The 26,382-nt window shown below is 29.8% G+C and overlaps 1 protein-coding gene across 1 annotated transcript in view; it reads right to left on the bottom strand.

The window, feature by feature from the left end:
* Positions 1–17,447, bottom strand: part of LOC129963079 (uncharacterized) — a 44,802-nt gene extending 27,355 nt beyond the window's left edge. The window contains exons 1-2 of the mRNA XM_056077115.1: positions 17,096–17,447; positions 2,699–2,737 (exon numbers count right to left, since the gene is read on the bottom strand). Coding sequence (XP_055933090.1) covers positions 2,699–2,737; positions 17,096–17,156 — 100 coding nt within the window. The 5' untranslated portion in view covers positions 17,157–17,447. The remainder of the gene's footprint in view (positions 1–2,698; positions 2,738–17,095) is intronic.
* Between the last annotated feature and the right edge of the window lie 8,935 nt (positions 17,448–26,382).

Below are 26,382 nucleotides of genomic sequence, written 5' to 3'. Positions count from 1 at the left end.
AAACAACTTTTCCTGAGACGTTGCAATGTTCCATTTCTCGTAAATAAACAGTACCGCTTTTATTGGGATTATCCGAATTAAAAAAAAAATTGAAACTTTGAACTTTTCTCCATTCAATGATGTATCGTACGTATCTATATTGTGTTTCATTAGAAATAAATATTTTTAATCTGCTTCTTTTCTTAATAGCCCTGTAGTAAATTTTTCTAAACAATTTAACACATCTTGCAATATTTTGGGCACATAAATATTGCTATTACAATATTGTGTTTTTTTAAAAATAAATTAATAATTAAATGCTCTAAATTAATATTTACCAAATTTTTGAGAACAAAGAATATATTTTTATTGAATTTTAATTCGTGTTTTTATATAATCACTTGTATTTCTTGAACTCTTTTTAATTTCAGCAAAGACCTCTTTACAGGAAACTGTTTTAATGCTAACTAAACTTTATAATTCAGCTGTAAAACATAAAAATTTAATTTAAATTCTATAAGATAATAATCAGGAAAAGTACAAGATTCTAGCGAGTCATGCGGTGCTTCAAAAGTTGTATTATATCACATCGATATATGCCTATTTAAATTAATAAACTAATAGAAAATTTTAACAAATCGGCAAAATGCATCTTAATATATTCATACGAAGACAGAAAAAAATGGAATTGATGAATTTCGTTTTCATTAGAAAATATACTATAAACAGTACGCAAGTATGCTTATATAATATTTTAAAGTACTTAATTAAAACAATTAAACTGTTTCCAAGATTGAAAAGTTATAGCAACTACAGTTAAATAAACAAGTAAAAAATGGCGACTGGTTTTCAATGAAGAATGACTAGTACTCGATAAAGAGTGACCCCCACATGCCTAGGCAACCAGGATTTAATTGAAAAATTGTTGTCTCGATAGTTACACGGAAATTGAGAAGAGAGCATTAAGTACTATAATCGACCACGGCCTAATTTCTCCTGTAGGAGATTACGCTTTATCATCGGAGTAGGGATAACTCAACTCCGAAACCATCATTAAACGGTTAAGAGAAGAGAAAATCTGATCACTTATTAAATGGCTTCTTATCCAAATATTCGTGGTATCCTCCATTAATACAAAACATCTTCAGTAAATAGGACTTTTAGATATTTCAAACATAAATGTTTCACGTGACAAACAAAAAAAAAATCGTATTAATATTTAACTTCTCACAATTGTGTGTAACATGAAATATAAACAATTTATCCACGTTTCATAATATATACTTTTTGTATAGAATTTTTCATTATTCATGAGAAATGGAGTTTTGTTAAAATTCATGAGATGGAGCTTAAAATGGATGTTTGTTATGTAAAAATAAGCTATACATTTTGCCAAATTGATCATCTATAGAGTTAAAGAAAGAAACTTTTAAATTGGAAACAGTACAATATGAAATCCAATTATATGGAAATATAATACAATCTTTACATTATAACAGAAGCAGTATTTCTAATGGTATTAAAATTAATACTTTTGTAGTTTTTGTAACCATTTAACGAAACAGTTTCTAAAAATATAACAAGTTATTTGTCCACTATAATCCCTAAGCTTACTTTCTGTTGTTTTGGCTAATTAAAAGCTGATTCTTTCGAGTACATCCTTTGCAGGTAGCCGACTTATTTCAAATAATTCGATCAAGAATTGTAATATTGTGATAATTAATTATTAAAATTATATGTTTAATTACAATATTTTTTAATTAAATTGAAAATTTCCCCTAATTTAATTTATGCAGCTGAACTTGACAGTTATAGGTTTCCATTATACCTTTTATCAATTTTTGCTTTTCAAATCATTTATAAAATTATAAAGAAGTAATATCTATTTTTGACACAATTAATCGATTTTTGTGCTGAAAATTTCTCCTAATTTATATAAACTAATTCCCTTATTTCTTCAGAGCTTCCCAAATTAATGAAGTTTAAAATTATCAGAAATTCAAACTTTTACCGAAGTGAGTTCAAAAGATTCTTGTATAAAAAATTTGCATGTAAATCGTTAACTTTTCAGTACACATTATTGTAATTTTAGATCCTATCTTATCTTCGCAATTTTAAAATAAAACTGGATTTAGCTTAAGGAAACGATTTTATCATTCCATTTCTCCTTCGTTTATAAGTTTCTTAAAATAATAAAGTTGTAATAAAATGTAGTAAATTAAAACATATATATATATATATATATATGATTAATTAAATGATGTTATTTGGCATTAAACAACCGATTAAATTATATTGGAAAATAAAAAATAAAAAAATATTCAGAATTTATCCTTTTTTGCACAATCCACCTAATTTCGCAATTGGATAAATATCATTGTAAACTGCAGAAATTTTTCCGATTGAATATTATTATAAAACTAATCAAAGAATAAATAATATTTTAAGAACATAAAACTTAAAAATTTATTAATATTTCATCAATTTCATGCCAACTCTCTTCCAAATATTCAACAAAGATTTATGTTTGTTTGTTTTTTATAAAAAAAAAATTATGAAAACTTCATAACACTTTCTATTCTAAATCAATAATGTAAAATATAAGAATCTATATCATAAATTATTAAAAATTTCAAACAGCGGAGGAAATTTTATTAAACATTTTTTATATAAAAGAAAAAAAATTCAACAAATAAAAATTTTCAAAAATACAACTTACTATTCGATGTATTCCGAAATATTTCCCCCGGAAGAAATCCTGTAATAAGATTTAAAAAAACAATTATTATGAAATTTTTATAATGCTTCAATACTGAGAGAATGAGCGTTATTAATATGAAACTAAACAGCAAATTAAATTAAAGTATTAAAAAAACTAAGCAACGCAAACGATTTTATAAGATAAAAAAAATCTAAATATTTATGAATTTAAAAGAAAAATGATTTAATGCAATACACAATTTGCCCAAAAAGACATCGAACTTCTCAAATATTCAAAAATTGCAAAACTACCAAAATTTTATCTTCCAAAATATTCTATTTATACATCAGTCCAAACATATTTTTCTAATTCTGGAATTATTCCTTCATTTTTATTTATTTACGATTATTTTGTCTTCATAAAAAATTCAAAAATTTATCTAAATTTAGGAAAGAAAAAGCACTTGTAACAGTTTTGATTCTGGTATTGTATTGCTATAATTAAATCTGTAAATGTAACTTCAGACATTTTGAAAACACTTTTCTTCATGCAATCTTCCATTGTCTCAATTTTTTTGAATTTTAAGGTGTTTTTGAATTAGTTATAAATATGAAACAGATGAGATTTTTTAAAGATAAAAAAAACGTTCTATGCATTGAATAAACATTACTATTGTGTATTATAATTTATTAAAAAAGACATTTGAAAGCCCATCATTTATAAACCAAACAAAAACCTAATGCGGAAATTGTTTTGATAAAAACAAATAGAAAGAAAAAATCTTTTCCGGCATTAAGGGTTTACTTTAATTTTTATGAAAATCAAAAGATTCTATTTTCTGTCTGTTTTTCATGTCTTTATTACAGTCTTCATATCATAACAAAAAAGATAATAAGCGTAACATAGTAAAAGTAAAATTATTCATAAAATTTCAAAATTTTATTATGTTACACAGTGTCGAAATATTGCGCATTCCAAATTCAAAAGAACAAAAAAAAAAAAAAAAACGGAGTTTCAAAATACGTGTTAATGACAAATTGTTTTATCATTAAAATGTTACAAATGATACGTCACTTAAGATTTCAGTTACAATTTATTCTGTTAGCTTTAGAAACTCACTTTGTAAAAATGGAGATGAGTCTTTCTCAGATCGAACACATTTTTGTTATCGAGAAATACTTTTCAACACTTTCTTATTGAAAATATTTTGAAAATGTGTAAACTTTAGATGACAATGCTTTTCCGCTTCGTAAACTGATTTCATAAACTATAAATATTTACGTTAAAAAATGTGACGGCGAAGTGACTCTTCTGAGTTTAGACTAAGTGAACGAAGTCAGGAATATATCGCATATTCCTAATGACCATAAGATGTCCAAGAACGATTTGTAAGAGGGTAAGCTGTCATCGCGATAAGGTATCAAGTACAAATATGGCATTTAAGAAGTTTGAGCTCAAGAACTGAATAATCTGATGAGATTAAATGTTTGCGCTACTGGCAATGCCTCAAATCAAATAATGACACCGATGGTGTAGAAATGCTTGACACTTTCTATGAGGTTATCTAAAACTTCATATTTATGCAAACAATCCATTACGATCGATGGATTTAAATCAGTTATTGTACACAAAAAGAAAAAAACTTTTATTAAGAAAAGCGGTTTCAAAATGGAAAAGCTTATCGTGAAATTTTTGGAGGAGGCAGGATATTTTCAGAATATATCAGCATAAAGAACTATAAAACTGTGATAATGTTTTTTTTTAAACTTCTGTTTCTGTTCATAATCACTCAGTCAATTTATTACATAGATTTAATATAATCCATTACAATATTTTTTGTAATAAAATATTTTTGGGGCAACTAACTTTTCTGCCAGACAGTAAAAACAGAAAATTTGAGGGCTAAATTAAAGAATCATTCAAAATAACTTTTATACGTTAAATTCATCTCCAGATACATTTAAACTGATCGTACAGAACTGAAAATACAGTTAATCAATAAAAAGTAGCATCAAAGGCTTTATTTAATAGTAATATGTAATCCAGTATCAAAAAATGTTTGGATGCTTTCTGAAACTGCATATCAGCAGCACTTTACGCGATTATTTCAAAAACTTACCTTTTCTTTTGTCGGAACATTTCCCAACTTTTTCCTTAGTTGTAATTTAATATAATAGAGATAATAAAATTTCTTAATTATATTTTTTAAATGCAATATGAAATTAAAAATATACTACTCAAATATTAATATAGTATAACAGGAGAATTTCGAAGAACCTAAAAAAAGATAAATTGTAGGCAAAATACAACGTATCTAGATACCATAAATATCTTCTTTCTTTTTTACTACTTAAAGCCAGAGTGCTGCATCTAATGATTTACATGGAAAACTGAAAATATGAAAATTAAAATTAAGCATTCTACTTTTCTCCAGTTCACAAATAGCATTAATAAGTATTAAGAATCAATATTATTAAAATTATATCAATTCATAGCTCTATGAATATTTTGTAATTACTTTGTAATTATTTCAAAAATGACATTTTTCTGAGCTTGGTTTGCATATTGATATACTGATAACAAACATGCAAAAGGTAAATCATATCACAATGACATCATAACTATTCAAGTTATTAATTTGTTCAATTAGGAACAAATAATAGTATCATAATTTTATTGTATCGGCTCGGAAGCTATAATATATAATGTTTTTACTTGTGTTTGTATATGCGATGGAGATTTCTGCACGCGTTTCACTTCTGAAGTCAATTCTAGTTCCAAAATATTTGCCCAAAAATTCAATCGCTGCGACTTATATGGAAGTGAAAATTATACGGAAATATTAAATGCGACATTTACACATTTGAAACTTAAAAGAGAAAGTACAATGACAATATAATAATCTAAGATGTTATTCCATCGATTTATTTTATCAAAAATATTTTATAATATTTCTCAGCTTCATCCACAGCTGCAATATCAAAATGCATTCCTTCATATCTATGCACCGTGCAGGTCAATTTCATTATAACCTTCACTTGCATTTGAAATTGGATTCGTTAAAGTGCAAGATTCTAATTTATGCTCCGTCAAATTTATAAACCAGTATCAAAACTAGATAATAACAACCCAGAGACATTACATGTTTCCGTTGGAATATTTCCTTAAATGATATTAAATTTAATAACATCAAGTAAAGGGTGTCCCAAAATTAACGCAAGATTTGAATTTGCTATCATTCGGGCAGTTAAGTGTTGAGGATGTAAAAAACTATTTGACAGCTGATTGTTTAGGCTTAGTAAAAATGGAGCGTTACGCGATAGAACAACGTGTTTTCATTGCTGAACAATATCTAAAAAATAATGAAAGTCTGGTGGGTTCAAAAATTTGAGAACTGGCCCCCTAGATCGTGTGATTTAACACCATTGGTTTTTTTATGGGGTTGTTTGAAGTTAAAAGTCTATGCGAACAAATTCACAAGCACGCGTGCATTGAAGGAAGAAATTCAATATTGTGTCAACGAAATTTAGTCACTTTTATGCAAAATGGTCATGGAAAATTTCGACAAAAAAAGTGAGTATGTGCCAGTAAAGCCTTAGAGGCCATCTTCCCTATGTGTTATTCCATACATAACCTTATCTTGTGTACTTTATGATTCAATAAAAATATAACAATTTAAAGGGAAAAAACTGTTTTTTATTTAATTCAAATCTTGCGGAAACACGTTGTTCTATCGTGTAACGATCCACCTTTACTAACCCTAAACTATCAGCTGTCAAATAGTTTTTTTAATAGGGTTGCCAGCACTTTACTGATCGAATGGTGGCAAATTCAAATTAATTTTGGGACAACCTTTATAAAAAGAAGAGTTCCTACAAACAAAGGAGACATTCCAAAAAGAATGTATCTACAGGAAGAATATTGATTATTTACAAAGAACGTTTTAGGTATAGAAAATAACTTCTCAAAATAATCACTTACAAAATAAAATGTTTGAATTTAAAACGATGACAACCTCTGATATATCTTTGATTTTGAAAAAAAAAAAAAAAACATACATCGTAATCAAGTCAAAGGTGATAAAATAGTTCAATTTTATGGCGATTATTGGTTATGAAAGATTGTCATCATAAAATTAAAATCAACAAAGAAAATATTGACCTTCCTTTCTTCAGTCACGATGACTTAATTATCAGTATGATAATCAAAGTCATAAACACAGTTATGTCTTATAGATGTTTTTATCAAACTGAAAGACCACTACTCTGAAATGAAACGGACCACGTATCACGCGGATTTCCTCAGCGCTTCAGAAGCGGATTTCGTAGTATCCTGTCAATCCGCAACCGATGAATTAGATAACTGGAAAGCACGTTAAATATAAGACAGTCAAAATTTTACAAATATGCTTTCTTTCTAAAACTGTGTGCCCCCAAAAACTAAATACTCGTGCTAATAATAAAGCAGATACCAGCAGCAGACATCTGTACCGTTTCATCAATGTTGTCTAATTATCAAAGTAATGTTAGTGAAATGGTGTCGCTTGTCTACAACTGTTCTTATCTGCTTCCGTTCGTTTACATTTTACGTCGCTTGTTTTGAAAGCCTTTGATAAAGTGAGTGCGTCTGGAAAAAAAACCACTCAGGAATTCTTAAATTAAATTTACAAGAAGTTATTGAATGATATTAACGATAGTGTGTTCAATATAACCAGAAAACATGAATGGAAACAACCAGAACAATACAATAACTGAAATCGAGAATCAATTTTTTTAAATGTAAACATTTATCTACTACGAATTATGTTTCATCTGTTCATCTAAAATATATATGTTCATTGTAAAGCATTTATGTGTGGACGGCATTAAAAACAATATGCTCATAACCTTTATTCCGTTTCAAGACTTAAATCAAATTTTAAAGCAATGTTCGCTTCGTATATGGCAGAGCACTTGGGACTCGCAGCTTGATAATAAATTGCATTCCATCCAACCACTTATTTCTGGTTTTAAGAATGACTCTCTCGGCCGTAGAATGAGTGTTGTGTTAACAAGGCTTCGCTTAGGTCATACTCATTTCACTCACAAACATTTACTTCATTTAGACACAGCTCCAAATTGTGCAAAATGTAGCACAATAATTTCAGTTCGGCATATCATATGTGAATGCTCTAAATACCGCTTTCTAAGAATAAAATATTTCGGCAGTGATTATCCAAATTTGAAAGATATAATTGGTGAACCTTACCATATTAATATATTTTCATTTTTACTTGACATCAATTTCATGCATAATATCTAATTTCTATTTTCGCTTTGTTATTTTAACTTTACATCCCCCTTGCTGTAATGAGTATACTTTTTGTATTTTAAGTTAACTCGAGTTTGGCACAGCTTGGCCGGTATTGGCCCTTGCTCCATAAAAAAACAATCAATCGATTAAAAATAATAAGCACCAAATTTTTTTGGAATCTTAGTGTCTTACATAATGTTCGAAAAAAAAATTCAGAATGGATCTCTACATAATTTCAAATCCATTAAAGAACAACTATGACTTTTTTTTTACTATTCTGCACATGAATAATGCAAAGAGAAAATATTGTAATCGTTCCAAAAATTCGAGCTTGAGATTTTGACGAATCTCCACGTTTCAGATCTCCGAAAAAATCCTTCTTGAAATTATGTTAATCTGTAAATACTATAACTCAAAAACGTTTAAAGCTAGAAGGATCAAATTTGGTATACGGACTTCATACCATATTAATAGATTTCTATCAAATTTTAAACGAAATTCACTCAGAGATGGTCTCTCTCTCAAGCTGTCTAAATATAAGCTAACACAATAACTATAAAAACGAAAAGTGCTAGATGGATGAAATTTAATACTCATATTTTATATCTAAAGTGCAGATATGTAACAAATTTGGAACCAAATTCGCCAAGGAGTTGATCGTGTATACTTTTACAAACTTGTAATCGCATAACTCAAAACCCAATAACTTAAAATATGTTATATGGGCCGATGTGGCCTGATGGTAAGGTCTCGACTCGTGAGCAGTAGGGCTTCAGGTTTGAGACCCGATTCCATCGAAGAACCCTCGTGTAAGAGGGTCTATTGCACGTTAAATCCGTTAGGGTCAAATGTCTCCCGCTGGTGCGGTGTAGAGAAGGGGGGTACCAGTTCAGGTGTCGTCCTCGTCATCTGACCGCGGTTCAAAATGACGAGGTCCTCCCTAAAATAGCCCTAGTGTTGCATTAAAAAGAAATAACGTTAATATAATGTGTTAAATTATTAACTAAAACATTAATATACTAAACTAAACTTAAATATGTTAAATTTCGTCTGTTTCGTACGTGATTGCAATTTTGTATTAAATTATGATTTCAATCAATTAAGGAGGAAAAGCTTCCAAATTACACAATCGTTTTTTTTTTTTTTTTTTGTACTTTTGTATTAACCGCATCCCGACGATTAATCGCCAAACAGCGAGCTCTACTAACTTTTTCTGAATCATTGTTTGCTAACATGTGGCTAACAATATACAAATACATTTATTAGAGTATGAGAGAAAATTTCGAGGAAGCTTTCCTGGTTTCTACTGTTTTAAATTTAAATTTTGTTTTTAAATAATGATTCATTGTATTAAAAATTAAATTATCTTATTATTAAATTCTAATCGGTTCTCTATTCCCCCTTTTAAATAATCTTCGAAGGTTTAAACTGATAAGAAATTTCATAGTACCTATCCATCAAAAGTACCTATACACTAAGTACCTATAAAATTTTGTGAATATGGAAGATATAAATATGAAAAGTATTTTTCTTCATGAATAAACGAAACAAACTTTTCCATTTCATTAGATGTAACAATAAGCGTGCAAGCCATACTTAATGAAAACATGAATCAAAGGAAACTTAAATTTGCATCAAGGTTTCTTTCATATATGAATGAAAATTATCACAACCAACAAGAAATCAAAAACTAATCCAGTTATGGAAATTCTTTTTTCTTGTTTTGAAGTACTCTCTTTTGGCGCCAATTCTGAAGCTCTCCACTAGTATTTAGGATTATAAAAACAAATGTCTTTAGAATATCTTAAAATTTCAAAAACATATATATATATATATATATATATATATATATATATATATATATATATATATATATATATATATATATATATATATATATATATATATATATATATATATATATATATATATATATATATATATATATATATACATATATATATATATCCTATTTCACCATGATAAAACTTAATGTAAGTTCAAAATAAGTAATGATAGATAAACTGTAAAATAAATACTGCAATCTAGCAGATTGTTTCGAATAACCTGTTAAACTAAGTGCATTCGTGATTTTTTTTAATTTAAATTTTCCAGTTCATATGTAGGTAAGATTGAAAAATATTAATATATAATCAATATGTGATTTGTATCTAAAAATTTACTCCAAGAAAACACGATTTTACCACAAAAAAAAACAACCCCACTTCGAATAGAAGTTTGGCTTTTCAGATATTAATTTTTAATAATAATTATATTGTTAATTGTCATTACATCGCAAGAACTGCGAGAACTTTTCTTCATTATAGCATTTAATTCACTTATTACGGTATGGTCTGGCTTTTATTAGTTACGGGTATGACGTAAAAATTAGGTGGTATCAGACGAACCTATTTTGATAAGTCTTCTTACTCAATGAATCGTAATTTTCAGATCTGATTGCATTCTGATCCTTCATAACGTGCGATTAAAGATACATTAATAATGAGAAGTAAGGAGAAAATACAGCACATTTAGTATAACCGTGTTTATTACAAGCCTATTATTTCTCCCCAACTAATAATTCCTTTTATATTTTTCTCCTCTCTGCAAATAAATACTCTCTTTTTGTCTCAACGATCTGCACTCACCACGCTCGTCAAAGTCACGCAGTATAATTGAGGTAAGAAATTAAAAATGTCATTTAAAACAAACTTTTATATACTCCACCTTTTTTTTATTTATTTAAAGCATAGCTAGAATGTCTTACTTAAATCCAAACTATTAAATATTTATTTAAACATTTATCACATATTAATACTTTAGTCAACAAGCAAAAAATATCAACTAAAATTCTAACACAGCTAACTGTCTAGAACGGTTAGCTAAAGCCATATTTTTACATTTTAATTTAATTTGATTTGTCTCGTGTTAGCAAAAATGGGACATTAACCGATTTTTTATTTACTTACTGGTCCATTAATTTTTTTTTAAATATTGAATATTTACATATTTTTGATGACAATACATAAGTTTAATATTTTTAGAACTTAAATATGAGTTAATAGATTTAACTTAATTGAATTTTGATTCCATATAAGTGACTCCACCTATTAATGATATTGTGATTTCAAGATTCCATATTAATGAATTATAAACTAAAGACTAAAAAGTAAGAATTATTAGAATAAAAAGTATTACTTTATAGTGCACTAATACAAATGCTTTTAAAAACAATTTTTATGATATTTACACTGAAGTTCTTTAACCCATAAACAGTCATATCTTCTCGTACTTCGAACATTTCATCAATTGATTTAAATGATTTCGACCTTGGGAATCTTTTTTTGATCACATGAATGCTCATCATTTACTACCTTGTACCAATTACCATCATTAAAAGAATTCTGATAAGACAGACATTTAATTCTATGTCGATTACCAATTTTTGAGAGGTTAATTGGGACTATTATCCATCTTAAACTTCGATAAAATTTAATATTTTACTATTTAAAAAAAATAGAATGGCATCAAAATTTGTATTTTTTAAAATAAAAAATTTGTATTTAAATAAATTGACTACCAAAAAATGTAAAGGAAGTTATATAAAATGACAGCTTAAACAGAGCGAAATATTTGATTGAGGAAGAACGGACAAAAGACAAAACGATCTTTTATCAATAGTCAGTAATGCGTAATTTTCATGGAACCCGGTCGTGACATGACACGGTTCAGGAAAAAGAAAATAAATACTTCTAAGAAGTACTCGAAGGGCTCTCGGAACAGATGATTTCCTTCCCGATTTTATCAGACGTCATAGAAATTTTAAAAAAATTCTGCTAGTAAATATTTTATTAAACCAAAGACCATCACGCTCAAAGAATGGATAATTCCTAGAATATTTTGGCAACAGTGGGATAACAATTCTGGGATCATTCTAGCTGAATTCGTTAACGTAATTTATTAAACTGATAACTTCACTAATTCACTTAATTTCTATATTGATTTGAAGGAATCATGCATATTTAACCGCTAGAGCATGCATTGGCGATTTGCGGCTTTTTAAAAATTATTATACATTTAATAAAATAAGCAATTAAATTTTAATAAAAGAAAAATACCACGATAAGGATAATATTATATAAATTATATAATCCATATATATTTTTGAAATTTTGAACAAATTTGGAGTCTGACTCTTAAAACTGAAAGAGGGAAAAACCGCTTGTCAATCTTCGCTTTGACATATTTTTGAAAACATACATTTTATTTAAAATCAGTTAAACAGTGGGAGAATATAGTCGTTTATTAGAATAGGTAATGCCATAGTAAATGAAATTTAATAAATTCTATCGAGATTATTAAAGTTTATTATATTAAACTTGCTTGAGCAACAGAAATAACATTTCTGATAATATATTGCGCTTAGTTTTTTATAAAATAATATACATTTTAATTTTTTTTCATATAAATAAAAATAAATAATTATTATGCAAAAAATTATAACTTACACTTAATAATGGATGAAATTATTTATTTTTTACTTTAATAACTTTATTTTATAATTATAGATATGATTTTTGTAATGCTGATAGTAAATATCTGAATAGCAATTTTTTTATTACACTGACCATATGAAAAGCAAGAGTCAATTCATTTTAACAAAAAAAAAAAAAAAAAAAGGAAATTCGAACCTTTAATCTGAAACGCAGTAGCACGATACTGCTTGAGACTAGGTTCGTCTACATTTTATTTTGTTTTTTAAACCTACTCTTAATTATATAACAGAGATGTCACGCACATATAAAAAAATGAAAAGTATTGTAAAAAGTATACTTAGAAATATTTTTAATTAAAGGGAAAAAATTGTACGATGGTGTCATTGAAAATTGTGTTGGTTGTATAAGAGGTGTATAAATAGGCTTTGTACTATAGTATGATATGGGTTATTGATGAGAAATATTAAAATTTCAATTAATTCTTAGTTAAAAATCTGATTAAAATTTTCTTCATTAAAATTTTGAAATTTAATTTCTCTACATTAAGGAACACCTGTTACTCAAGAAATAGTTTCACGCCGAATTTGACTGCCTTAGGTCTGTAGAGTGTCTTGAATGGCTTTTTCACCACAGGACCCAAGTTACAAAAATTATCCCAGACTATAAATACTAATTATATTAAAATTTTATTCTAAATTTTCAAAAATAAATAATTCATAAATCAGCTCGTTTACTGGCAACATCATAAATATTAATTTGGTAAATATAATTTCAAAAACGGCTACTTACCAAAAAAGGAAAGATTTTCGATTCTTGCCTATTATTTCTTTTCTAATTCTTTTCTTTCTTTAATAAAATTCTTTTTTAAAATTTTAATTAGAAAACATATCCTATTTAGAACAATTAATGCTATTTTAATTCATATAAGATCATAGAGGACACCAAATAGATTTAAACATATTAATTTTCTTTCAAGTTAATCACTCAGAAATTTCAATATAAATAAAAATTCCGTAATTCGATTTATGAAACAGACCAGTAATTGAAAATGAGAATTAATTTATTACATTTATTTTTTTCAGGAGAGGCTACATTAATTTGAATGTGCTATATACTGGCCTATATATGACGCAGATTTTACAAGACTGTTTTTCCAATTGCACATAAATCCGGTCTTTCATGCCCCTCAAGTGGCGACTCTTCACACCGCTCCATTTTTATTTTAACCCATACATTTGAGCAACGATTCAAGACCTATCCATACCAGCTTTATTCCAACTCTCTTGATGAGTTTGAATAAAGCTCTCCTTCATGGACCCACAGCCTCTCGCTCAACTGATATATACTGAGAACAAAGACGAAGTGAGAATAAGGATCGGAATTCGAAATCCCACTCCAAGTCATGTAAATTCTGACACATTTTCACATTGGTAATCGATTTTAGAGTGTCACCACTCCACTGTTATGACACAGCGTAATCATGAACATCCGGCTTAACGTAACCGCGAAATAAGTTCAAATAAAAAGTCAAAGTAAATTATGATACAATTTTCAGAAGCTTGCTGTTTTATAACGTTTAAAGAATGAAATCATTTAGTTTTAATTCCAATATGAGTAAATTCTACTCTTAATTCTATTTTCTTCCCAAAAATAATTTACATAAGATTCGATTCACTTTCGCAAATTCTTTCATAAGAGGAAATTGTAGGTTAAAAGAGGTAATAGATAGTTATTCAGCGATATGTGATGTGCGAGGATAGAACCTGGGACTTCGTGGTTAGCAGTTCAGTAACATAACCATGATACCAAAACAATTGCTCGGGTAGCATCGTCAGACTCACTTGACGCAGCAAAAACTCACCCACACGCATTCGCTACTCAACTGGATACAGGCCCATTAGACAACAGCTATAAATACATCACCACTCAACAGCCATATCGTTCGTCTCACCTCCGACTCACTGGAGGGAGAGTCTGTGATGAATAGCATATAAGCCAGTTAACAGCTCTGCTACCCGAACAATTGTTTTGGTATCATGGTTATGTTACTGGACTGCGAACCACAAAGTCCCAGGTTCTATCCTCGCTCATTTCAATCCGCTACAGCTATATACAGTTTTTTTCTTCTTCTAAATTTATGATGTTACCATTAATTACAAGTTCAATGAAATTTTACTCTGCTATTTTTGCAGTATTTCTTAACATTACGAATGTTTTATATTTCGATTAAAGACTTGGCCAAATTATAAATTTGTTTTATATTTCGATTAAGATTTAGCCGCGAGGCTAAATTTCAACAATTAGCCACGCGGGTTTTTTAGATGTTGCAATAATAAAGTAATTAAAATGCAAAAAACAGAATATATTAATATTTTTAAAGATATGGTTCTATAATATTAAAGATTGAATATAATAAAACTGAAGTAGTACTGAAATAATATATTAATGCCACGAACCTGGCACAATGACTTAAAGGATGTGCAACAATACAAAATTGATGTAATCATGTATTTCTATAACTAGCTGATCAAAACTGTTTTCTTTTCAACAGCATTATTTACCATACTTGAATTTATAATTTCATATTTTAAAAAAAATAAGTGGACCGTTATCTTTGGCTACTACCGTAAATAATTTAATAAAAACTTTTTCTCTTTCCTCAAACACGTTCATAACAGATAAATGGAAATAATGACAGTACGAACTAATGTGTTAAAATATACAATGTCATCCTTCTTATTGCTATGCTGTTATATAATAGCTAGTAATCACTTTATTCACTTCAACGAGTTATACGTATTTAATTCAATTACTAAGTAATATAAACATTCCATTCTAAGCAATAAATATTTTCCGAAATGATACAACATAATTACTGAAAAATACATCGAAAAATCTTTATGATACTTGGGAGGATTGTTATAGAGACAAGATTATTTCGAAAATTCTATCCGTGATGCTTTAGACATTGGTGAGAAGAGATTGAAAGATCCAAATAACATCTTTTATAAAAATAATAACGGTGGCATTGAACAGTACAAATGTAAAAACGAGAACAAGAAGATATAAAGATGCATAACCAGTATTTTTTTGTATTACCGTTACTTCTAAATTATCTATTCATTTATTCAAAATCTAGTCTGAATTATTTATTAGTTTACAGACATTTTTCTCGTTAAAAGATATCAATAGATTTTGATGAAATTTTGGAGTCATTATTCATCGCCAAAATCGATTAATTTCGGCAACCAATATCATTGTTCTGACTTTTAATTGACCAGATAGTATTCCGATAAGAAGATTGTTTATGGGTCACATAAGAGAGCTCTACATAAACTTAACAGAAATTTGGATTTTGTTTTAAAAAATAAATAAAACGTACATTTTTTTCTAATAAAATTCTACAAATCTCTTTTAACCTATTTGTCTTCAATGTTTTAATAAAATTCTGTTCAGATATTTCACGGAATTAAACCATGCAAGATAAATAAATAATTGTCATTTCATCCATTTTTCATCGATCGATCTCTTCTTTTAAAATCTCACTAATGTTGACTCTCACAATAACAAGAGATTACATTTAACAGAAGTTGATATGACTCATAGAAATGATAGTATTAAACGTTATTGTTCATTAAGATAGAGTGACTTTATTCTATGTACATTGAAAGTTTAGAAAACGAATTCTTCAAAAGTAAATTTTTTTCGAACTTAAATCTTGTGCTGAATAATAAAAAAAAGGGAAATAAAACCGCATCGGATGGATGTTGGTAAAGGAAGGGGGAACACGGTGAAGGCACTATTTTTGTATTATTCTCGTTTTTGAAAACCAAAAGTATTAGAGACAAACAGAACGATGAGAAATAGCATATATCAGGCAACATTTAACTTAGTTACTCAACTTATACAATTCGTAATTTTTAATAGGAATTGCTTAGCTAATATATAAAAAGGAATTTTTGTTTGTTCGTATTTTTTACCATGTCGTACCTTAAAACTTTTTCAACTCATTGCTAGCCCTTGTGCGAAGGTTATATATATAAAATATATGTATATCTAATATATATAAAAAAGAATTTTTGTTTGTTCGGATTTTATGCCCTGCCGTACTGATCACCCGATGGCTATAAAACTTTACCAACTTATTACTTTGAACCTAGAAAATCCATGTTTTTCACATTGTCAGTTGTATGTTAGATGCTCACAAGTTGGGCAGCTAAGAAATTTGTTTGTTTTTGTCGAAGACGGAAAAACAAAAAATACTGTCTACTCTAAGGTATACTTAAATAATAATGTTAAAAATATATATAATAAATATTATTTATATTTCTCCTTTATATATCATTCAATTTCGATGATTGTATTCATTGTCGACAAGAAAATAAATATCATTCCTAGTTAAACATTTCAAACTTCAAACGATATTTCTAAAATTATTTCTTCTGCGGCAGCAACGCGCCGGGTACCAGCTTGTAAATAAAAACTCTTCATATATAATTCAGATTCTGAATTATGATAATCCAGGAAACTATCCCAATTCGGTACAAAAATGGAAATAAGAGAATGTCCAGAACATTCAGGACACTTTATATACAGCAATCTTTACATATATAAAAAACCCACTTACTTCCAAGAGCTCCGGTAATCAACAGGACGAAAAATACTCCAAACTTTATCAAAGAAGTCATTCTTCTAGACTGGAAGAGTTGTCGCAACGTAAAAATTCTTAAACAAAAGAAATACACACAACACACACAGAAGAAAACCAATATCTTGGCACCGGAACTAAAAACAAAATCCCTTTTCTGAAGATTTCAGGAAATTAATATAGTGAAACAATAGCTGCGATCGAAAATTCCCCATTTTATTACGCGTGACTTCTGACAGCTGAAAACCACCTTCTAAATGGTTATTTCCTTTTTCATTTCGATTAATGGGGAAATTTTTAGTTTGGCGACGTCCGGGTTGCCAAAGGCGCGCAAATATGCGTACCACGGGTGAAGGTCAGATAAGAGTTTCTGACTGACCTTTTCAGCACTCTCTCTCTCTCTCTCTCTCTCATTCTTTCCTACCGAACTGATTTCGTCACCGTTTGTACACCACATCGCAATTATGATGCTTAAATAGCATTTTCTAGCGCATTAATTTTTTTTCCTGCTATTACATAATGTATATCCGAGAACCGTTAGCCACGATTCATCACAGTTAAAATAGAAAGTGATGGAATAGTTGCATTTTGTCAATTACATGAAATTGGTTTTAAAAAAAAAAAAGAATATGCTTGCAGAAGATAAATAATTTTTTTGATTAAGAAAGATTTTCTATATTAGTCACCACATTGGAATTGATTCATGAACTCACTTGGTTATTAAAAATTCGTTATTAAGTCAAACCCAAGCCTGAAATATTGTCTAAAATTTCGCAGCTCACTGTAGGAACAGTTTAAACCCTCTATATGTCCCTGCCGTTTTAACATCAATTGATTATCCTAAAATAAAATAATGTTTTAGCATCATGATTTACTTAAACAGAACTTCGAAAATTTATAAAAATGAAGTACTGAAACGTATGGTAAACAAACTGAAAAAAAAAAAAAAAAAAAAAAAAAAGATTTTTTTTTTCTTTTTCCGACGTTAATAAAGCCTTTTTAAGCAGCGAATTTAGGCATTTTGCGATTCTGGGCAATGGCCAACTATAAAATTTCACTTTTAATAAATTGGTCGATTTAATTTTTTTATCAACACATTTTTATCTTGATAGCATATTATCGATTTATTTTAGGGCATTTTTTTATTTCAGTAATTTTGCAAAAAAAAAAAAAAAAAAAAAAATGTTTATTATGATTTATGATCGTGTGACCTCCAAGTTTGCACGCACTATTATTTAAGCAAACGGTAAGCAGATCTATCAGACGGTAAGCAGAAATATGCGGTATACTTCCGAGCATCCGGCCTAATATGGTGGAGGGCCGGCCGGAGTTCTAATGACTTATTTTTTTGAGCACCAATATCAGGAGACAAAATTTTTATACCTATACTCGTAGTCCCGTGTGATACTTTGTGGTGCACGGGGGATTTATAAATGTTCAATAAAAAAAATACTCGTAGTCATAATACGTATTTTCTCACTTCTTCTGAGTACTAAGCCCTCTATTTATCTTGATCCACGTAGAATGTGAATGCGACCGCGGCCCAATGAAACATAGAAACAGTTGCCGCCAACGTGTCGAGTATAGAAGCCTCTATACTGGTCGTTTATATATGTTTATATACTGTACTGCACGCTTCAGGAATTTATTAGAGAAAAAGTAAGTTAAAGGATATAAACTGTTCACATTTTAATATAAATTCTGTAATGATTCATTTAAATACTGAAAACATTTAAAAAAAATATATAAATAGTTGGTCTAATTTTTAAGAAAATTGATTCAAACTGATTTTATTCCTTACCGGTAAATGATTACACAGATTTGAAAAGATAACTCTAGGGTTAAAGTCAACATTTACAGTTTTTAGTTTTTGAAAAAGTCCTTAATAGATGACTGCTTCTGCATTTTAGCTCGTAGCAGACGCCTGCCTCCAATGCTTCGCAATGTTGCCAATTCAACGCCTTGCCTTCCTCATTTAATTACGATAAAAGAAAACAAGTCCGGATAGTATGGCAGACGAATAATCGCGAACCGGATATTCAGGAGTATACTGTACTAATAACTGAGTCATCGTAATGAAATACGTTCACGAATAAATCAAAGAATATAATAGGAACCTAACCAATTATACTTGACAAAATATTAGCATTACCTTAATATTTCATTATTCGCTGAATTTGCATACTTTGCAAATTTATTCATTCTGCAATTAGACAGTTTATATCTTTTTAAACGTCCTGCCTGCACACACACACCTTTCCTCAACCCAGCTATCTTGTCGGGAATCCGCCTTTGTTTTTATTATTTTTTTATTTATGTCTCACGAGGTGCACCAACTTTTTTTAAATGGTATACTGCGTATGAAAACTAACAACAAAGATTCACGAATCATGCAACCCATAATTTTAATAATGCATGAAACATGATGTTACGAAATTTAACACAATACGGAAACTAATCTATGAACATGGTTCTTTAAATATTAAAAATTGTAGCGGTTACAAAACTCTACTACCTTCTCTTTTGATACAACAGATGGCGTTACCTTATTAACATCAAGGTATATTTCCCATGATCCTTCTTGGGTGTCATTATTAGATTGTATTCTAAGTGAGTGTCGTGTATTTTCGTGTTTGTTTTGTCTTGTGAAATGTGGAACTTAGAAAATAATTAAATAAATATTCCTGAAATGCGTCTATTATTTTCATCTATCTTATAATGAAGTTATAAAAAATCTTGTCCCTTTACAAAATTATTTTAAAATAATAATTAAAAACTATTTAAAAATTATAATCATTTATATGTATATATTATATTTTCTCCATAGCTTATTTTTTCATTGATTAAACTGCTCAAAAGTTCAAAAAATTAGCAAAGAAAAATTATTTTACTTTGCGGTTTTGCATTTATAATTAGAAGCCATTTTGTATGTCTTAAAAAAATTTATTGTGAAAAATGTTCTCTAACTATAAATGAATAAAAATATATTAAGGGCCCTAAATAAATAAAAGGCCCTATTTTAGGAGTTAAACATCTTACAAATACAGTTTGGTTTCTACATTGTACTCGAAAGAATTGCGTGGTCCTGTATGTAGATAAAATTTTGGCAATTCATTTTCAATTTTTTTTTAATGTTAAGCCAAGTATTTAATGCTTATCATAAAACATAGAGAATTTTTGGTCAAACTTTAAAAATTTTAATTTAACTGAACAGCATTTGTACTTTTTAATATTCACCATAGTATGTGCATTAGTTGTAACAAAATCAACATCTGGAAACAGAAAAAAAAACATTTCATAAAATTTTTTCTGAAACATGATTAAGTAATACTAGCCGCCTTCAGAGACTAAATTGTTCGCCTAGATTCTTGACTCTTTAGGCTGTTAATTAGTAATATGGATGCATTTCTTTAAAAAAAATTATTTCATTTTGTAATTTCATATGCCCAAAACAAATGAATTCGATTAGAACAGTTTGCTGCAAAAAGGAAAGTGTAATCTATACTTATAATAAAGCTCAATGTGTGTGTGTGTTGGCGCTCTACAGGCCAGGTCATTTGACATACAGCTATCAAATTTGGTACATGTATACCTTAGAGGTCGGGAATGTGCACCTGAGGTCCCTTTTTTTGAAATTTTAATTAGAATTTTAATTATCATTTAAAAACTAACTTTCCCGCCAAAAAAAATCTTCCATTTTCCCCACCGCCAACTTTTTCGCCAAAAAAAATCTTCTATTTTCCCCACCGCCAAATGAGTAAGGCTTCCGTTTTTTTTCTTTCTCCCAACAGTAATGAGGCTAGGGTTAACATTTTTCGGCCGATTTTTTCAAACGATTCTGTTTATTTTCTTAATGTTTTATGCATTTAAAATTAAACATTGTTAATTAATCCATGTTTCAGATTCATTCTGAAGTACTTTTGAATTAAAATAACACAGAATAAAGGAAATTAAAAATGTCTAATCTGCATAGCGTTACCCCAACTGGCGTAGAAAAATTCACGCATTTGAGTTACCGTAAGTGGCGAAGAAAATTCACGCATGCGCATTCTGTTTGTTGCCATGACAACCGTTATCAACGGATGATTTAAATTATTTTTAGGTTAGTTGCATGCTTTTGTAAGTAAATTGTATTTATGTTAGTTATATATTTTTTAAATATGCTTATAGTTTTAAGTACATCGTTTTTTAAGTATTTTTTTTAACCTGTTTTCAATGATTCAAATTATTTTTAGGTTAGTTGCATGCTTTTGTAATTAAATTGTATTTATGTCAGCTATATATTTTTTTGTATATGCTTATAGTTTTAAGTACATCGTTTTTTAAGTAGTTTTTTTAAAATCTGTTTTCGACCGATTATTTTAAACGATTCATTTTATTTTCTTAGTGTTTGATGCATTTAAAATTAAACATTGTTAATGAATCGATCTGTTCATGATGAATCTGAGAAAATTTTGTTAACAAATTCTTGAGATATTACATAAATTAAGAAAGATATTCTTTAAAAATCGCCAACAACGGCCTTGCGAAATGTTCAAAAGCAAAGGAGCAGATGTTCAATTATAGTGCATAATAAAGATTGCGAAGAAGGGGGTTAAACTCCGGTCCAAGCTATTTAATTATTAAAATTTAAACGAACATTAAGATTGGCGAACCGGCTGGTCGCCAAAGGCGGCTAGTATTAAATAAAAGCGAAAGTGAATATGCTACTACGGATTGAATGATTGGCAAAAGTATGTGCTTGAATGTTTTGACGGAGAGTTTGAATCAAATTGAAAACTTTCATTCAGTTAGTATATCAAATTGAAAAACTGTACAAAATTAAATGAAAAACTGTACGAAAATGAGACTGATATAATTAAAAAGGTATATTTTTTTGTCCAAAAATTTTTTATAAGATAATTGTTTTAAAAGATATGAGTATCAATTTCCGTAGGTAAATCATAACGATTACAGTTAGATTTAAGAGTAATATATGTGGTAAATTAACTTCACGAGAGGGCGCTCTGCGTTCTTCCGGTGATAGCCAGCAGTCGGAGGGCAGAGTTCAGAGTTCACTAGACGAGGGGAGAGAACGGACGTCCGCCGAGAAGGGTGCGACCGGAAACCGAGAAGCCGTGATACTCTGAGAAAGGGCCGAAACTGGAATTCTTGCGTTGAAGGATTCCTCTGAAAATGCTGGTGCACCACGCGTAGGTGGGAAAGATCCTTTGAACGACATCAACTGTCCATCTTCATGTAATATAAATTCCTTCATCATTGAATTCTCATTTGTAAAGCTCATCAGAATCATCAATTGTTAATCAAGAATAAAAAGATTAAGCTAATTCAAGTGGACTGATGCATTAAAACCCATCACACCCACAACCATGGGGGCTCGAAGCCGGTGAACAACAAATTTTAAAAGGTACTGTGCTACTTCTGTTCTATATTTAGTCTTTCATATTTCTGAAAATGAGTATCTTAAATAATTTAAAGAAGTGTGATTTAAAAATGCTTGCCGAAGAACTCGGTGAAACTGTGTCAGAAAATGCTAAAATTTTGGAACTTAAGAAATTAATTGAGAATTCCGATGTTTTTAAAACGGATCAAGAATTTGTCCGTGGCGTCATCAAATCGATCGTTGAGGATCGTACGGCTAAGGCAGTTACCGAACAATCCAAGTTAGAGATTGAAAGAATGAAATTGGCCCGACTCGAGAAGGAGATTGAGCTAGAAAAATTGAAAAAACAATCATTGCCTAGTGAGCGATCAAATGTGCCTTTTAGTGTTGAAAATTTAATAAGAAGTATTAAAACACTAACAATTTCTGTTCCTGATAAACCCGAGGCATTGCATTTGTTTTTTACTTCCTTAGAAAAGGCATTTATTACTAAAGAAGTTCCTAAAGACTTCCAAGCTGTGATATTAATTAATTTGCTGGGGGTTAAAGCTAATAATGTTTTAACGTATGCAACTGAGCAGGATTTGTCGGATTATGAGAAATTAAAAGAGTTATTTTTAGCTGAATTTCAGCCGACACCTCGAGAATGTCTTAGCAATTTTAAAAATGCTCAACGTTTACCAAGCGAATCGCATGTACAATTTGCATCGCGATTAACGGCAACATTTGATTACTATTGTCAGGTAAGAGAAGTAAAAAGAGATTTTAAAAAATTATGTGATTTAATTGTTGCAGATAAGTTGTACGAAACTTTAGATTTCCGAACTAAAGAATACATAGGTATTCGCGAAGGAAAAACATGGTTTCCGCCAACTCAGTTGGGTCGCGAATGTGATTTATTTTTTTCATCTCGGGGTAAATCGTTATCTGAAGTCAGTAATTCTAATGTACATAGTAGTGAAACGAAAGCATCAAGGTTTCAAAAACAGGCAATGGAAAGTGAATCGTTCCGTCGAAACAAATATCAAAATGTTAAACCGGAAAGGATTTGTTATGTATGCGGGAAAAAGGGGGAAAGCTTTCATTTCGCCCGTAATTGTCCAAAACGATTTGAAAAATCTACAAATGAAAGTGAGACAGAAAACAAATTTGTTATATCGGGAATTGGAACTAAGCCAAAAAATATGCTAGAATATATTGATATTTTTGTGGATGGAAAAAAAGTAAAATTTCTAAAAGATTCTGGAAGTGAACTTATAATTGTGAACAAATCATTTTTTCCTATCAAAAAAATAACGGGAAATATAAAAATTAAAACTTGTTTTGGAAATGAAGTTTCTGCTCAAACTGCAACCTTTTCATTTGCTTTTAATGAGGAATGTAAACCCGTTGAGATTGAGGCAGTTATAAGTGATCAATTAGTAATGGAGGGAATTTTCTCGCCAAAATGTCTGAGTCTTATTCAGAATAATGAATTGGTAAGCACCGAAAATAAACAGGTAGATGCATTGAGCAGGAATGCAGTGTGCATGGTCACCCGTTCCCAAAGCAAAATTACATCTAAGATCTCAACTGCACAAGAAGCTGACGAACGTATGCAATTGCTGAAAACTCTGGTCGAGAAAGAACTCAAAGATGATTACCATATAAAAGAGGATGTCTTGTACGTACAGGTGGGTGGACGTGAACTCATCGTTGTACCGGAAACGATGGAACTAGAGGTCATTCGCGGGACAGGTGTGAAGATGCAAAACAAAACGGACCTAGGAATCAAAGAAATCCTAGATCAAGAATTCTTGCACTCCATGATTCAAGAAAAAGAAACAATTCGTGAGGAGGCCAAAGCAAATATCTTCAAAATTCAAGAAGAGAACCGACGGCAATATAACAAACATCGTAGAATTGCCCCACCCTCTAAAATAAACGACTTGGTAGCAATTAAAAGAACCCAGCTAGGAGAAGGTCTGAAGCTAAGACCTAAGTTCCTTGGACCTTACAAAGTGGTCAAGATAAAGCCACATGATTGTTACGACGTAGCAAAAGTAGGATCTCATGAAGGGCCCGAGACAACTTCCACTTCAGCTGATCACATGAAGCCCTGGACTGATGCAGTTGCAACTTGAGATCAATACATTTCTTTTTTTCATCATCACCCTTTTTTGTTTTGTTTTTTTATTTCTATCCTTTGTCTTCAATGTCGTCTCTGTTTTTTTTTTTCCCTTCATTTGTGTGTTTCAGAGTTCGGAGGACCTCACATGTCGATGGCCGAGCGATGTGGTAAATTAACTTCACGAGAGGGCGCTCTGCGTTCTTCCGGTGATAGCCAGCAGTCGGAGGGCAGAGTTCAGAGTTCACTAGACGAGGGGAGAGAACGGACGTCCGCCGAGAAGGGTGCGACCGGAAACCGAGAAGCCGTGATACTCTGAGAAAGGGCCGAAACTGGAATTCTTGCGTTGAAGGATTCCTCTGAAAATGCTGGTGCACCACGCGTAGGTGGGAAAGATCCTTTGAACGACATCAACTGTCCATCTTCATGTAATATAAATTCCTTCATCATTGAATTCTCATTTGTAAAGCTCATCAGAATCATCAATTGTTAATCAAGAATAAAAAGATTAAGCTAATTCAAGTGGACTGATGCATTAAAACCCATCACACCCACATATATGGACGCCAAAACTGAAAAATTTAGGAGCGATTTCACGTCGAATATAATCGTGATAGTTTTTTCTTGCGACTTTAAAAGCCTTTCGTTAGCATTTTTTGTACATACCCAGGATTGCAGACTTTTAAAGAGTTTTTCGATGATTGGCACTATTTTGACATGCTTGGTCAGAAACGGTACATTCATCTTAAGTCTTACATTAGCACGATTAAAAGTCTGGCAGCAGTCAAGCCTATATTTGCGCTCCATTGAACTCTTCGTTTTAAATCTATTTCTAGATTTCTTTTATATCTTCTTTCCTCTGATTGAATGTTCTCTCTGGTGACATAAGAAATTATATCCAGAATATTTCTAATAATATTTTTTCAGCTCCGTTGATTACTTAAGCCAAGAGTTTGATTCAGTGCAGCTATAAAAATGTTCAATGAATGAAGCAGTCTGAAATTCGTATGATGTTTTGTTATATCTGTTGCCATTCGACAATTAGTAATAAGCTCGTTTTCAGTTCTACGTACGTTAGCGTTTTATATATATAGATTAGCCACCTTCGAAGACCAGATGCTCGCCTATATACAGGGTATCTCAAAAACCTTGAATGCGGCTTTTATTCCTTAAATATTGATCATAGACTGTAATTACAAAGTTGCATAAAAAAAAGTTGTAAAATGTTATGAAATCGGTTAAAATTTTCAAGGGATTACATTTCAAAAAAAAAAAAAAAAAAAAATACAAAATTTAATTTTTATTTGACTCCGAACAAAAAAATTCCCAGTCAGTAAAATGCACCCCATCCTCTAATGTAGAAATGCCATGTAGAAATTTTCAGCAATTTATCCCAAAAAGTCTCAAAGATATGAAACTACATAAATGCTGACTTGAACTACTTTTCGATACCAGCATACGAGTTCGCAAAGAGGAAAAATCATGTTGGATGTTCGTGTTTTAGGGGTCGTACACAAATTATGATTGAATAAATAAATAATATTTTGCTATTTATTGGTTCAAAAGAATTAAAAATTTGTAAAAATAATAACTGAAAGCAAAGATTACTTAAAGGAAAGATTGCTTAAAGGGAAGATTACATAAATTTTTTTACAAGTTCATTGACTGTGCTATTTTTAAGTTATATTCTGTAATTCATGATATAAAATTTTAAAGCGTTTTTCAGGATGCATAGATTTTAAAATTTGTATCTCAAACTAAAGATATGAAGCATAT

This window comes from Argiope bruennichi, chromosome 3, assembly GCF_947563725.1.
Source record: "Argiope bruennichi chromosome 3, qqArgBrue1.1, whole genome shotgun sequence".
Taxonomy (NCBI): domain Eukaryota; kingdom Metazoa; phylum Arthropoda; class Arachnida; order Araneae; family Araneidae; genus Argiope; species Argiope bruennichi.
Note: the sequence above shows the minus strand (reverse complement) of the source record. Positions and strands in the feature narration are given on the sequence as shown.